Consider the following 14,394-nt stretch of genomic DNA (forward strand, 5'->3'; position numbering starts at 1 on the left):
GTTTCCCTATGTGATTTCTAATGGGCCAGTCGTTGCATTAGCATTAGTTTCCTTTTGCGATGTTCACACAAGCAGTATAATTATTAAGGGAGAAAAGTTGTAAATGGCTATCAGAGCAATGGACAGGGGTAATGGACAGGGGTAATGGACAGGGGTAATAGACAGGGGTAATGGACAGGGGTAATGGACAGGGGTAATGGACAGGGGCAATGGACAGGGGTAATGGACAGGGGTAATGGACAGGGGTAATAGACAGGGGTAATGGACAGGGGCAATGGACAGGGGTAATGGACAGGGGTAATAGACAGGGGTAATGGACAGGGGCAATGGACAGGGGTAATGGACAGGGGCAATGGACAGGGGTAATGGACAGGGGTAATAGACAGGGGCAATGGACAGGGGCAATGGACAGGGGTAATGGACAGGGGTAATGGACAGGGGTAATGGACAGGGGTAATGGACAGGGGCAATGGACAGGGGCAATGGACAGGGGTAATGGACAGGGGTAATGGACAGGGGTAATGGACAGGGGTAATGGACAGGGGTAATGGACAGGGGTAATGGACAGGGGTAATGGACAGGGGCAATGGACAGGGGTAATGGACAGGGGTAATGGACAGGGGCAATGGACAGGGGCAATGGACAAGGGTAATGGACAGGGGCAATGGACAGGGGTAATGGACAGGGGTAATGGACAGGGGCAATGGACAGGGGCAATGGACAGGGGTAATGGACAGGGGCAATGGACAGGGGCAATGGACAGGGGTAATGGACAGGGGCAATGGACAGGGGAAATGGACAGGGGTAATGGACAGGGGCAATGGACAGGGGCAATGGACAGGGGCAATGGACAGGGGCAATGGACAGGGGTAATGGACAGGGGCAATGGACAGGGGTAATGGACAGGGGCAATGGACAGGGGTAATGGACAGGGGCAATGGACAGGGGTAATGGACAGGGGCAATGGACAGGGGCAATGGACAGGGGCAATGGACAGGGGCAATGGACAGGGGTAATGGACAGGGGTAATGGACAGGGGCAATGGACAGGGGAAATGGACAGGGGTAATGGACAGGGGCAATGGACAGGGGCAATGGACAAGGGTAATGGACAGGGGAAATGGACAGGGGCAATGGACAGGGGTAATGGACAGGGGCAATGGACAGGGGTAATGGACAGGGGTAATGGACAGGGGTAATGGACAGGGGCAATGGACAGGGGTAATGGACAGGGGTAATGGACCGGACCAACACACACACTGCTGCTGGAGTTCGGACCGAGCTATCTGATTGGTTGCGGTGGCTGACATGGTGGGCTGTCCCTTTCGCACCCGGGCGTCAGGTTACCGTACAACTGTTTAGCCCGAGGAGAGACTCAAACCAGTGGACGTCGGGCTCCACGCAATGAACGAGAGACAGAGGAAGAGAGCAGTTCTGGCCCTTGGTAGACTAGACCTCTTCTAACTGTGCGTCCTTCGTCTACTAGCCTACTGCACAATAAATAACTCTAGACTCAGGGACAAAGAGGACATAGCTACTGACCGGTCGACTGCTGCATGGAGGCATCTGGGCAGTGCGTGCAGGAATACAGCTCCAGCTCAATCGGACCTCTCAAATGTTCTAGGACGAATAGAGAAGAGGAGAGCGGGAGCGCAGCGGATGAAAGGAAAGGAAATATTTACTACGTTGACTCACCGCAGTTACTCCGCTCTGGGGAAGAGAGGAGAATGGAGGAATGAGGAGAAGAGACGGTTAAAGTGTGTTATGTCAGGGGTGCTGCTGATGGAGTTCTAAATGATGGATACGTGTTGTCATCTATTCTATGAAATACAGCGACGGGTAGAGAGAGAGAGCTTTGCTGGGTGATAATATTCCTCTGACAAAGACATCTGCCGTTAGGCTACCCTTCTGACCGCAATAATAGCCCAGGCTGCAAAGAGACCTCGGCATAGGCTTCCTGATCTAACGAGGAACCGAGTCGGTGTGACATTAGGGACAAAGACCAGAAGAAGGAACTTCCCCGGTTTCTCAGCTACAGGTCAACAACGGATCACATCGGCTTTCCTCCCTCCCTGAAACACTCAAAACCGGAATTAAGATTCAACGGCTGTTGACACGCGCGCTTTGCGGACGGTTCAACCAAAGACAGGTCTAAACGAGGATCTGAAGACATACTGGACAGAGGGACATGTATCTAACATCGACCTCACATGCACCCGACTAACAAACACACGAGCCACAGAAGAAAGCGATAGATAGCGGCTGCTCCCCTGCCACGCGCACGGCCGGTCAGACTCTCTCCTCCACTCGCTCTATCTCCCGGTTGTGAGGATGACTGGGGTCGCGTGCTTGAAGTGTTACCTCTGGATCTTTATCTTCGTATTTAGGTCGACGTTACCTTCTGACGCCAAATTACTGGAAACTATAATGTGGAGCACTCAGAATGCCAAGTAAGTGTCTTTAAACTCAACAGAGTGTCAAGCTTGACAAATTCGCTGTGTGTGTGGAGTAGTGTAACTTAAAAAACTATTCAAATTCACTATTTTCCAATGAAGTTGGCACCCATGATGCGCATTGGCCTGTAGGCAATTTTTCTTACCCAAAGTTGTGTCTTGAGATTGGAGGTGAATGTAAACCTAGTCTACGTGTCAGAAATACTATCAGAAGTCAGTATTACAATATTATCTGGATAGCATTGTGTATTTGGCACATTCCTTAAAGCTAGAAGCCTTTAATCGATAACAATAGCAAAGCCAACGTATCTGTTTTGGTAAAAAGCTGAGGGAGAATTGTAAGAAATGTAAACACTCTCAAATGAATAGACAGAGCTATGGATGTAAGAACTGACCGTTCATTATATCAACATTATAGTTTTAACCATGTTTCGAGTCTATACAGTGTTTATGTTTACTTTGTTTTACAAATATTGTAGAAAATCAGACTTACGCTATATTTTCGGTTCTGATGGGGTACGCTCATCAGGCATTTAGAAGTTATATTCTTCAAGAATGAATGGGTATATAGGTAATCATTCATTTTTAAGCATGGATGTAAATTAAGATAATATGCTAGCCTGGCTAGTGACATTTTGTCGTTTCAAATATTACATGGCACAGATTTAGGACCCGGGCTAGTAAAAATTACAGTCTACTAGCCCAGCTGGCGAGTTCCCAAAGAAACATAAATTCCTTCCCTGTTTATAAATCCAAAACATTGATGTAATAACCAAGGATTATAGCTTTAAGCAAGTGGTATTCAGCCAGGGGTACTGCAGGGGGTCCATGTATTTTTCTTGAACAATTCTAAAGTGGAAAAAATACATTTTTATTTAATTTTGTTTTTAAATGAAAATCGTTAGCAACAACATAAACGAATTTTGAATTATATACCGGATAGTTGGAAATAGGAGAATATCTTCTTTCTAATGATGTCAACTTTACTTCTCAACTCCTAATGTTGAGCACATTACACTCACTGGCGTATGTGATATTGTTTCTGAAAAAGTTTCAGAAAAAGCACCCGCAAATAGGCTACCAGTGCAGCAGGTAACCCTAACCTTTGTTTAACCAGATAAACAGCTGCATTTAGAGAAAGTGTGTTTAGAGTTACCTTTCTAGTTAATAGGCTATGTTTAGAGTTTACACTTCCACCTCCAATGACATAATGGGGAGGTCAAAATAATGAAAAACGATCCAAATCTATTCGTTTTAGAATTGCCATTTCATTCACCTTTATTTAAATAGACAAGTCAGTTAAGAAAAAAAATCTTATTCTCAATAACGGCCTAGGAACAGTGGGTTAACTGCTTTGTTCAGGGGCAGAACGACAGATTTATACTCTGTCAGCTCGGGGATTCGACCTTGCAACCTTTCGGTTACTGGTCCAACGGTCTAACCTCCCAGGCTACCTGCCGCAATTTCTAACGTATGATGGTGGTCCCTGGGTCGCGGTTTTGCCTGGGAGGGGGTCCCTGGGCAAGAAAAGGTTGAAGACCCCTGATTTAAGCTATAACAGAGGCCCAATGTGTGCTGTATTTTCCTCTCTAACACCCCACCTTATGGTGGAATGAGAGGAAAAGCCACCGGCGAACGGTGGTGGGTCTAGGTGTACTGTAGGCTAGCTCCCAGCTCGCTCAACTCCCTCAAGGAAATAAAACATCTCTCCAGTTTGTCTCGAACTCTGAACATTCCCTGGCGACAGAGAAAGCCGTGCCTGTGCACGCGCTGAGCAGCATGCTAGGGCTGCAAGCACACACACTTTCCTAATTATTGTTTCAGAGAGCCTTATCGAGGCTACTGGCAGTATAATAATGTGTTCTGGTAACATTTATCACTCACACTAGACTGAGTTTCTCTCTCTACACCCACATCACATGGCCCGTTTATGGAAATCAATTTCTGCCGCATTTGGTAAAGGCACAAGGTATTAATTGTTAATATCCCAGGTTCATGATTTAACTGCAGACTCATGACATTCAGAATTATAAATTAGGCCTAACTAACTGTGATTGGCAATGCACCAGCACAACAGTGTGCATTTTTGTGACCACCAATGTCAACTGATCAGTGAAGTCTGGTCTTTGTTGTGGGGTCAGTGTCACTGACTGACCTCTACTCTGTCTGACCTCTACTCTGTCTGACCTCTAGGGTCCATATGTCAGTGGCAAGGGCAGAAGAACAAAACTCCTGGTGTTCCTTTCCCATCCTCTCCCTCCCCTCCCCTGTTCCGTCTTCCCTCCGCTGACCTCCGTAGATTACAGCTAATAGAATAAATATGGAGAATGGACAGAGTATTCTGAATGCTCGGGTGATCATTGCCAAGCTGATGCGCAGCAGGAAACTGTTACAGTTCATCTAAGGAAATTAGTAAATTTAAATAAATAAATTAGGACATACTCTCTGGATTTCATTTGACTGGGATGCCACTTGGGAGCCAGGCCCAGCCAATCAGAATGGGTTTTCCCCACAAAAGGGCTTTATTACAGACATAAATACTCCTCAGTTCCATCAGCTGTCCAGGTGGCTGGTCTCAGACGATCCCACAGGTGAAGAAGCCAGATGTGGAGGTCCTGGCCTAGCGTGGTTATACGTGGTCTTCAGTTGTGAGGCCGATTGGGCGTACTGCCAAATTCTCTACAATGACATTGTAGATGGTAGAGAAATTAACATTAAATTCTCGGGCAACAGCTCTAGTGGACATTCCGCATGCCAATTGCATGCCTCAAAGCTTGAGACATCTGTGGCATTGTGTTGTGTGATATTGCACACATTGGCCTTTTATTGTCCCCAGCACAAGGTGCACCTGTGTAATGATCATGCTGTTTATTCAGCTTCTTGATATGCCACACCTGTCAGGTGGGTAGATTATCTTGGCAAAAGTGAAATGCTCACTAACAGGAATGTAAAGAAATTTGTGCACAACATTTGAAAGAAATACGCTTTTTTGTGTTTATGGAAAAATTCCAGGATATTTCATTTTAACACATGAAACATGGGAGCAACACGTTACATGTTGTGTTTATATTTTTGTTCAGTATATGTATGCATCCCAAATGACACCCTATTCCCTATATAGTACACTGCTTTTGACCAGAGCCCTATGGAGGGAATAGGGTTTCCTATGTTGTGTGTGTTAGGTGACTGTGAGCTGGTGCTTTTAAATAATATCCTTTATTTATACATCCGATTTAATTGGGATTAAACATCTCAGTACTTCAGGGTGGGCTTCAGTGCTCTACAATGGAATGAGTGAGAGAGAGAGATGTACATTTCAGCGTGGATAATTGGGTAATGGCTGAGATGTTGATCGATGAGATTACAACCTACAGTACGTTCCCTTAGGACTGGGCGATATGGCCAAAATATCATATCACAATATTTTTTACAATATGACAGTATTTTATGTTTTTGATCCTTGGGTGGCAACAAATACATTCTAAGTGATTTCGATGGGTCATTCTCCATTCTGATTGTTTTATACTGTTGTTTGTGTCTTTGGCTATGCCGGATTAAGTGATATGACATGCTAGTCTATAAAATAATTTCTCCGTAATTAATATTACCTGATTGAGCTAATCATGTAAAGGTAATTAACTAGAGAGTCGGGGCACCACAAAATAATATTTATAGAGCTGTTATCTTCCGAATAAACTCTTACAGACCTAGTAATATTTTACATCAATTGCAGTCAATATTAATCGTCATCTTAATTCAGTCTCATCTGAAAGTTGTAAATTCTTGGTTATCTGCACGAACCCTGGCTAACAAGTTGAATCAGCAATGTAAAATTGGGTTTAATTATTTATTTACTAAATACCTAACTAATCACACAGAATTACACATACACATAATTAAATCATAACTTGATTACAAATTATGTCATAAAGGACAACGTCCCTAGCGGGCGCAACAGATATGACAGCTAGTTACACAAAAGAAAAGGGCTGGGTTTGAGTGAAAGAGCGGGAAGACGGAGGAACAAAGGGCGAAGCTGTGCTATTGTAAATACAGTATCTTATGCATTCTAAATTACCGCCCATTTGGAAAAGGAAAATGCAATAAATATTTACTCTGAGCTGCGCTTCAGTAGTTTGGTGGTAGATGGAAGGCCGTGTTGCCAAACCGAGTCCTTTGAAGAATGTCTCTGGTGGTCAATTAGATACATTGTAGTAACGTTGTTGTGTGGTAGATGGGATACTCACTCTGTTCCTTCCTAACCTGCATTTGCAGCTGCTGTTGCTAACTCAACGGCTAGGAGGTATCACTTCTGTAGTGAATAAGAGTTCAAAGTTCATACCATTCGCAACCAAAGCTCACGCTGATGTTGGCTTCGTTCTGTAGTTATTATCTGAACCATTCTGACATCGGACCGTCGTCCTCACATCCTCGGAAAAGGAGGTTATATTGTCGTCAAGGGCTTTATATAGGAAGGGAAAGGAGGGCGTGTTTGAAAAGTTTTATAGCCCATGTCCCTTCACAGGGGCGAGCCACTGATTGAGCAGAGCCCTACATTATGAAAACCCAAATCTCACATTTTAGAAGCTAAAAGCACATTTTATCCCATCACAAATAATTTCATATTCAAACATTTAAATTGAACAACAATTCCATGTGAATCCGATAACTCTGATGTGTAGACTCTCCACTGTAGAGTTTATGTCATCTTATCATTGATGAGAATGTCTCAGATGACAATCGAACTGACATCATATCCATTAAGTACCACTGCATGTGTTCAATTGGTCGGATTACCAGAATATAGTTAATTTCCCCACACCTTCTAATGTTCCCAGAATCTCTATGTTAACCAAGGGGATTTGCAAATGTAACATCAGTAGGGTAGAGAGAGGAAAAAGGGGGGAAGAGGTATTTATGACTGTCATAAACCTACCCCCAGGCCAACGTCATGACACTGTTCAATTCAACTTCAACCAGAAATTGATTTAATTTGAGATCATTTACACACTGGCACATAGGGCCTCACGATATGGGCAGAAAATCTAGCCGTTATTTTTAACCAAATATTGCAATTGCGATTTGACTTTGGATTTAGATCAAAACAATTGGGTGAACTGTTGTAATCATGGAAATAGAATGATTATTCTAATTATATAGTTAGAATGTACCCACTGGGCACAGACGTCAATTCAACATCTACTCCATATTGGTTCAACATAATTTCATTACAATGACGTGGAAACAACATTGACTCAATCAGTCTGGGCCCAGTGGGTAATAGTGGCCACTTTGAATACAGTGTTGTTTAACATGACAACGAATGAAAAAGCCAGGGAGGCGTTCATAGAATTAGGAATTAGAATAGCCTACTAATCTCTATTGAGGCGTTATTGTGACAGGGTAAGAACCAAAGTGTTGGTCAGTGTTTCCCAGGGGAGTGGGACCCTATAATCTTTGGCTTCATTCAAGATGTCCTCTAGTGATTTTTGTACTTTTCCTGTTGAAAAGCAACCCAATATGGAGATGAGTACGGGCGAGTGGGTGTGTCGAAAGGAGGGGGTGTATGGAAAGGAGGGGGTGTATGGAAAGGAGGGGGTGTATGGAAAGGAGGGGGTGTATGGAAAGCGAATCAGCTATTGTGCAGATTTGTTGCCACTCAAGACCATTTTGCGTGGCGGATTAGGCTGCAAGACGAGTCGATAAGAAGGCCACTAGTGCACCTGTGTTGTATGGACAGGCCTGCTGACCTGACACCTGACGGTGGTACTCAGGAGGACGCTAATATGGCCATTTTTTTTAGTTCAAGTAGGATAGCAGCCTATACAAGAAATAACTAATATTGATAACTATCTAGATGTCACCTTGATACATGCACATACAGTCTACTCAATGGCGAGGGCATGAACGTCCTGCTTGACCTCACTACTGTCCGACAACATCTACCTAGTATCAGGATGACAGTCACACGAAGCACACACATATAACGCATGAAGCAACAGTACACCCATCATCAGTACTTTTAATCCTAAATGTACAATCATTGTTGTGTAAAAATAACAGTGAAATATGACTCAGACTCATCCTGTGGCTTCATAACAGAAGTGCAAACTGTTGTGGTATGGTAGCTCAATGTAATGTATGGTAGCTTAGTGTACAGTAGTTGCCTGGTAAGAAACAGGAGGGAAAAAAGCACAGCTCAGTCAAAATCGTCTAACCTATAGCAGAGCGCTTTGTCACACCTACGCCTTTCCACACGCCTACTGCTTTCCTTTCCACACGCCCACTACTTTCCTTTCCACACGCCCACTGCTTTCCTTTCCACACGCCCACTACTTTCCTTTCCACACGCCCACTGCTTTCCTTTCCACACGCCCACTGCTTTCCTTTCCACATGCCCACTACTTTCCTTTCCACACGCCCACTGCTTTCCTTTCCACACGCCCACTACTTTCCTTTCCACACGCCCACTACTTTCCTTTCCACACGCCCACTACTTTCCTTTCCACACGCCCACTACTTTCCTTTCCACACGCCCACTGCTTTCCTTTCCACACGCCCACTACTTTCCTTTCCACACGCCCACTGCTTTCCTTTCCACACGCCCACTGCTTTCCTTTCCACACGCCCACTGCTTTCCTTTCCACACGCCCACTACTTTCCTTTCCACACGCCCACTACTTTCCTTTCCACACGCCCACTACTTTCCTTTCCACACGCCCACTACTTTCCTTTCCACACGCCCACTACTTTCCTTTCCACACGCCCACTACTTTCCTTTCCACACCCACTCGCCCATTCTCTGGTAGTCATATTGAGCTGCAGCTACCCCGTTCTCTGGTAGTCATATTGAGCTGCAGCTGCCCCATTCTCTGGTAGTCATATTGAGCTGCAGCTACCCCATTCTCTGGTAGTCATATTGAGCTGCAGCCACCCCATTCTCTGGTAGTCATATTGAGCTGCAGTTACCCCATTCTCTGGTAGTCATATTGAGCTGCAGCTACCCCATTCTATGGTAGTCATATTGAGCTGCAGCTACCCCATTCTCTGGTAGTCATATTGAGCTGCAGCCACCCCATTCTCTGGTAGTCATATTGAGCTGCAGCTACCCCATTCTCTGGTAGTCATATTGAGCTGCAGCTACACCATTCTCTGGTAGTCATATTGAGCTGCAGTTACCCCATTCTCTGGTAGTCATATTGAGCTGCAGCTACCCCATTCTATGGTAGTCATATTGAGCTGCAGCTACCCCATTCTCTGGTAGTCATATTGAGCTGCAGCTACACCATTCTCTGGTAGTCATATTGAGCTGCAGTTATCCCATTCTCTGGTAGTCATATTGAGCTGCAGCTACCCCATTCTCTGGTAGTCATATTGAGCTGCAGCTACCCCATTCTCTGGTAGTCATATTGAGCTGCAGCTACCCCATTCTATGGTAGTCATATTGAGCTGCAGCTACCCCATTCTCTGGTAGTCATATTGAGCTGCAGCTACCCCATTCTCTGGTAGTCATATTGAGCTGTAGCTACCCCATTCTCTGGTAGTCATATTGAGCTGCAGCTACCCCATTCTCTGGTTGCCATATTGAGCAGCAATATGTAAATCAGGTGATAAATGAGGTGAAAAGGAGACTGGAGTGCCACTAAGGGTTTTCTCTTCATCTAGTAACATATTCATGCTTAGTCTATTCCTCTCTGATTTAGAAGATACTGTTGCTCAAACAACATGCTGATTTAGGCCTACACCAGCACTGGTATTAGGCTGTATTAGCTAGCTACATTTGTGCTGACTCAGTACGCTAACTAGCTAGCGATTAGCATTAGCAGCTAACACAATTTATTTTAGCCACAACTTGGTAACAAAAGACAAAAGATAAAGTCAAATCCATACCGGTCTGTGCATCAATACTGGTATATAGTAAAATACAGTATATGGTAAAATGCGTTATACCAACCAGCCCTACATTCACTCTCTCAAACACTCACACAGACAGATGCATGACTCAGTCCATACTCTACACAGACAGCCTACATGACTCAGTCCATAGTCTACACAGACAGATGCATGACTCAGTCCATAGTCTACACAGACCGGTGCGGCCTAACCAACCAGAGCTGCAGTAGGCCTATATTCCATTGCCATATATGGATCTGTGCCATTTGAACTGGACTGTGTATACAGCTGTGGTCATGTGTAGATGTGCTTGTTTTGAGATCAAAGCAAGAGCTGCATGTAGCCACGTGTCCACATTTTGTTCATATCCTTCGCTAGTTACTGAGTTATTAGCCCAGTTATAGATCATTTATGGCCAGCAATGGAGGAGTGATTGCTTCCTACAAGAGCACAAAATGTGTACATTTCTAGACGTCTTTGAAAAGCGAGTCAGGTAAAGAGCTTTTTCTTGTCTTAAAGTGGCAGTGTTGTATTTTGAGACAGGCTTGAATAAGCTCAGTAGCCAATAGACAGAGAGTAGCATAATTTGTCTGATTCTCTGTAATAATGGTATGGGAATAATAAGGCATTTTATTTTGTAAAGTGGTTTCTTGCATCAAACAACACAACAATATTTTCAGTCACCTTGTCTGAAGGACAATGGGATAAACAGGTTCATGTCAAGCCCTGCATGATTTTTTCAAAAGTCTCATGGGATGTAGGCCGACATTGAACCCCACACATTGGCTGCTACTGTAGGCTGAATAGTTATTTCCATGTTAAAATGTTATGGGATGCATTCTGTTCTGCCAGTCACATTCTGTTAAAGGTCCCCAAAACACACACATCAGGGGTGGACTGAAACAATAACTTAGGCCGGGAATTGGACTCCATCCCAGGCCATCCTCTTCACGCTAACCACCAGACCGCTAATTTTGTAGGCTACCCTATTTGTTGATCTAACGGGTACCAAACTAGTTATACATTTGGCCACTATGTTAATTTGGGACGACAGTTATCCACATTACAAAATACAAACATTTGGGACTGACCAACAAGTTACGGGATCTGAACACTGAGTTTTCAAAGTATGCTATGGCTATGGGTGCACCCTCATAAACTCACTAGGAATACACCAATCATAGCACATTCAAATGTACAAGGCTAGACATACAAAACAATTAGCCTACACTTTTTAAAAAGAGAATGAGATATACAGAGTTAGCTCAAATGTTCAAATTATTATCTTTATATTCATGCATTAAGCATATCAAAAACATTTTAAAAACTTCACACATTCACTGAACTTGAACATAAGCTACAACAATGTAAGTAATTATAATACAAAAGTCAAAAAGCACTCCTCTACAAAAAAATATAGATTACAATGTTCACTCACTGGTGTCCATAAAGCAAACAGCACAAACATAAACACATCTAAACACTGAGTCAATGAAACTGAACATTGGCTACATAACTGCAAGTATAATACGAAAGTCACAAAAACATGCCTCTGTACAAAAGCTTTAACGCACAGCAAATGTTCTTTCACCCTGATAAGGAAGAGTCATAGCATAGCTACTTCAGAGTAACCAGGAAGTGATTACCACTAGTAAACCAGTAGGCGGCTCAGTAACTCACTGCTCTCTGCCATCTTGTCAATGATGTCATCTTTGTCATGTCCCATAATAATCTCCTCCTCTGTTGCCATCAAAAGGAACGCTTCAAGGTTCTCTTGAGTGAGGGAGGTTCTTAGGCGGTTCGTCGGTTCGTCATGAATTTCAGGGTGGAGAAGGTCCTCTCGCAAGCCACCAGAGTGATGGATAGGGTGAGGAGGAACTTTTAGCCCAAACCAATGATGTGATACGCATCCATGAGCAGAATGTACTGAGACAGGAGAAGATAGCAGCATATTGGGCAGTTTTTACATGTAGAACAACTTCTGCTCACCAACTCCACACTTTCACCAGGATCCTCAAAGCCTTCCCCTGATTCATCACTGGCGGCGGCGGCCCCGGTGTTGTACTCCTCCAATGGTGACCGTTTCAGTCTTTCCCACTGTTGTGCAAGGCTGATCAGTTCAGCCTGCAATGCCTCAACAGTGGCATGTTCAGCAAATTCCAGTAAACATTTGCTGAGCTCCTTCATGGCTGTCTTTGGAAGGCCCTTTTCTCTGATCTCAGGAAAATGCTTTGGCTTCATGCAGGAGACATCTGCACACAGCACTGCATCTGCTGCATAACGGCAGTAAATACTTTCAACAACAGTGTCCAGTACCACATTGTGGCTCTTGATTTTGTAATCCATGTCTGCATTAGCAATGGGCTCGTCTTCTGCCAACTCACCTGGTTTTCTTTTCTTTTTTCCCTCTCTTCTCTGGGAGAGCAGTCTGAGCTTCGGCATCACAGTCCTGCTGCTCCTCCAGAATGACAATGGCCCAATCAACAAAGTCGTCTGCTGCCCTCTTCACACCCCCAAAGTCTCGGGCACACTTTCTCAGTTTATCCTCCGTTCCCGCCACCAAGTGCTGTGCTGTTTACGATATCCATGCCACTTGTTTGCAAGTATTTAGAGAGAGGGGACGTCTGCTCAAAAATCCTGAGAAAAACCTCAGCTATAATTATGGTTTCATACTTTAGGAGAACATCCTTGTACCCCTTGGGTCCTGCTTCGGATGGCAGGTTTTATGGTCACATCCTGTTCAATTCTTTCCATAGTGATGACCACATCTGGTCAGGCTTTGCAAAGCTTCCAAATACTTTCCTTTAGGCCTCGTCTTTGGCCCACCAGCATGTTTCACCAATTACATCAAGCTGTCTGTGTCTCCTGTCCTCACTGGTTTCCTCCCATAGCTTCATGCGCTTGTAGGAATCTCAAACGAACACTGCAATGTCATTCAGTAGTGAGAAAAGGGATTGACTTGCCACAACAAACCCAGTGGTGTCAGTTAGCACAAGGTTGAGGACATGTTAGTAACCTCACATGTGTACTTGGTTAGGAGTCTCCTGTGAGCGATGCAGAGAAGCCCCTGTATTGTCCCTGCATATTAGCTGCTTAGTCTGTTGCATTACCAACACATTTACCAACACACTGTTTGATATCTATGTCCATCTTCAAGGGTCTGTTTCACAAGGTCCACAAAGTAATGTCCAGTCAATGACTGCAATGAGTCTCTCGTGGACAACATCAGTGACATATCGCAGAACTACTGCGCACTGGTCTTTGGATGTTCAATCCTGTATTGTGTCCATTTGTACTGAGAACATCCCTGCTGAGAACATCCCTGCCTTTCTCACTTCAACAGCAACTGTCTGCTGAATCAACATTCTGATGACTTCAATGACTTTATATGCTGTTGTTTTGGACGTCATATTTACCAAGGACCCTCTTCCGTTACTCCCCATCTGCTTCTTGCTCTTCTCAATGCAATCACTAACATGCTCTTGTAGGCAGACATCATATTTGCTAAGCAACAATATGAGCTCAAGAAACTTGCCATGATTGACGGTGTCACGTTCTGACCATAGTTCTGTTATTTTATTCTTTGTTTTAGTATGGTCAGGGCGTGAGTTGGGGTGGGCAGTCTATGTTTGTTTTTCTATGTTGGTTTTTGAGTTCGGCCTAGTATGATTTTCAATCAGAGGCAGCTGTCAATTGTTGTCCCTGATTGAGAATCATACTTAGGTAGCCTGGGTTTCACTGTTGGTTTGTGGGTGTTTGTTTCCGTGTGTGTGTTTGGACCACACGGTACTGTTTCGTTTTTTAAATTCACGTCATCGTTTATTGTTTTGTTTTTCAGTGTTCAGTTTGTTTCATTAAAGATTACATCATGAACACTTACCACGCTGCGCTTTGGTCCGATCTTTACTCCTCCTCAGACGAAGAGGAGGAAATCCGTTACAGATGGCCATGTTATCCAAGTTATATGCAGCTTTGTGTCTGTGTCCTCTGCTGCTAAGCCCACATTTACCAATAACTTTAACTACATCAATCACACGTTCCATGACCTG

The 14,394-nt window shown here is 44.1% G+C and overlaps 1 protein-coding gene across 50 annotated transcripts in view; it reads left to right on the forward strand.

Annotated features, from left to right (window-relative positions):
* Window positions 1–1,394: 1,394 nt before the first annotated feature.
* Window positions 1,395–14,394, forward strand: part of LOC118384065 (ephrin-B1-like) — a 189,086-nt gene continuing 176,086 nt past the window's right edge. For all 50 annotated transcript variants that reach the window (XM_052515410.1, XM_052515436.1, XM_052515445.1 and 47 more), the window contains exon 1: window positions 1,395–2,449. In XM_052515410.1, the coding sequence (XP_052371370.1) occupies window positions 2,331–2,449 (119 nt within the window). In that variant the 5' untranslated portion in view covers window positions 1,395–2,330. The remainder of the gene's footprint in view (window positions 2,450–14,394) is intronic.

This window comes from Oncorhynchus keta, chromosome 4 (assembly GCF_023373465.1).
Source record: "Oncorhynchus keta strain PuntledgeMale-10-30-2019 chromosome 4, Oket_V2, whole genome shotgun sequence".
Classification (NCBI taxonomy): Eukaryota; Metazoa; Chordata; class Actinopteri; order Salmoniformes; family Salmonidae; genus Oncorhynchus; species Oncorhynchus keta.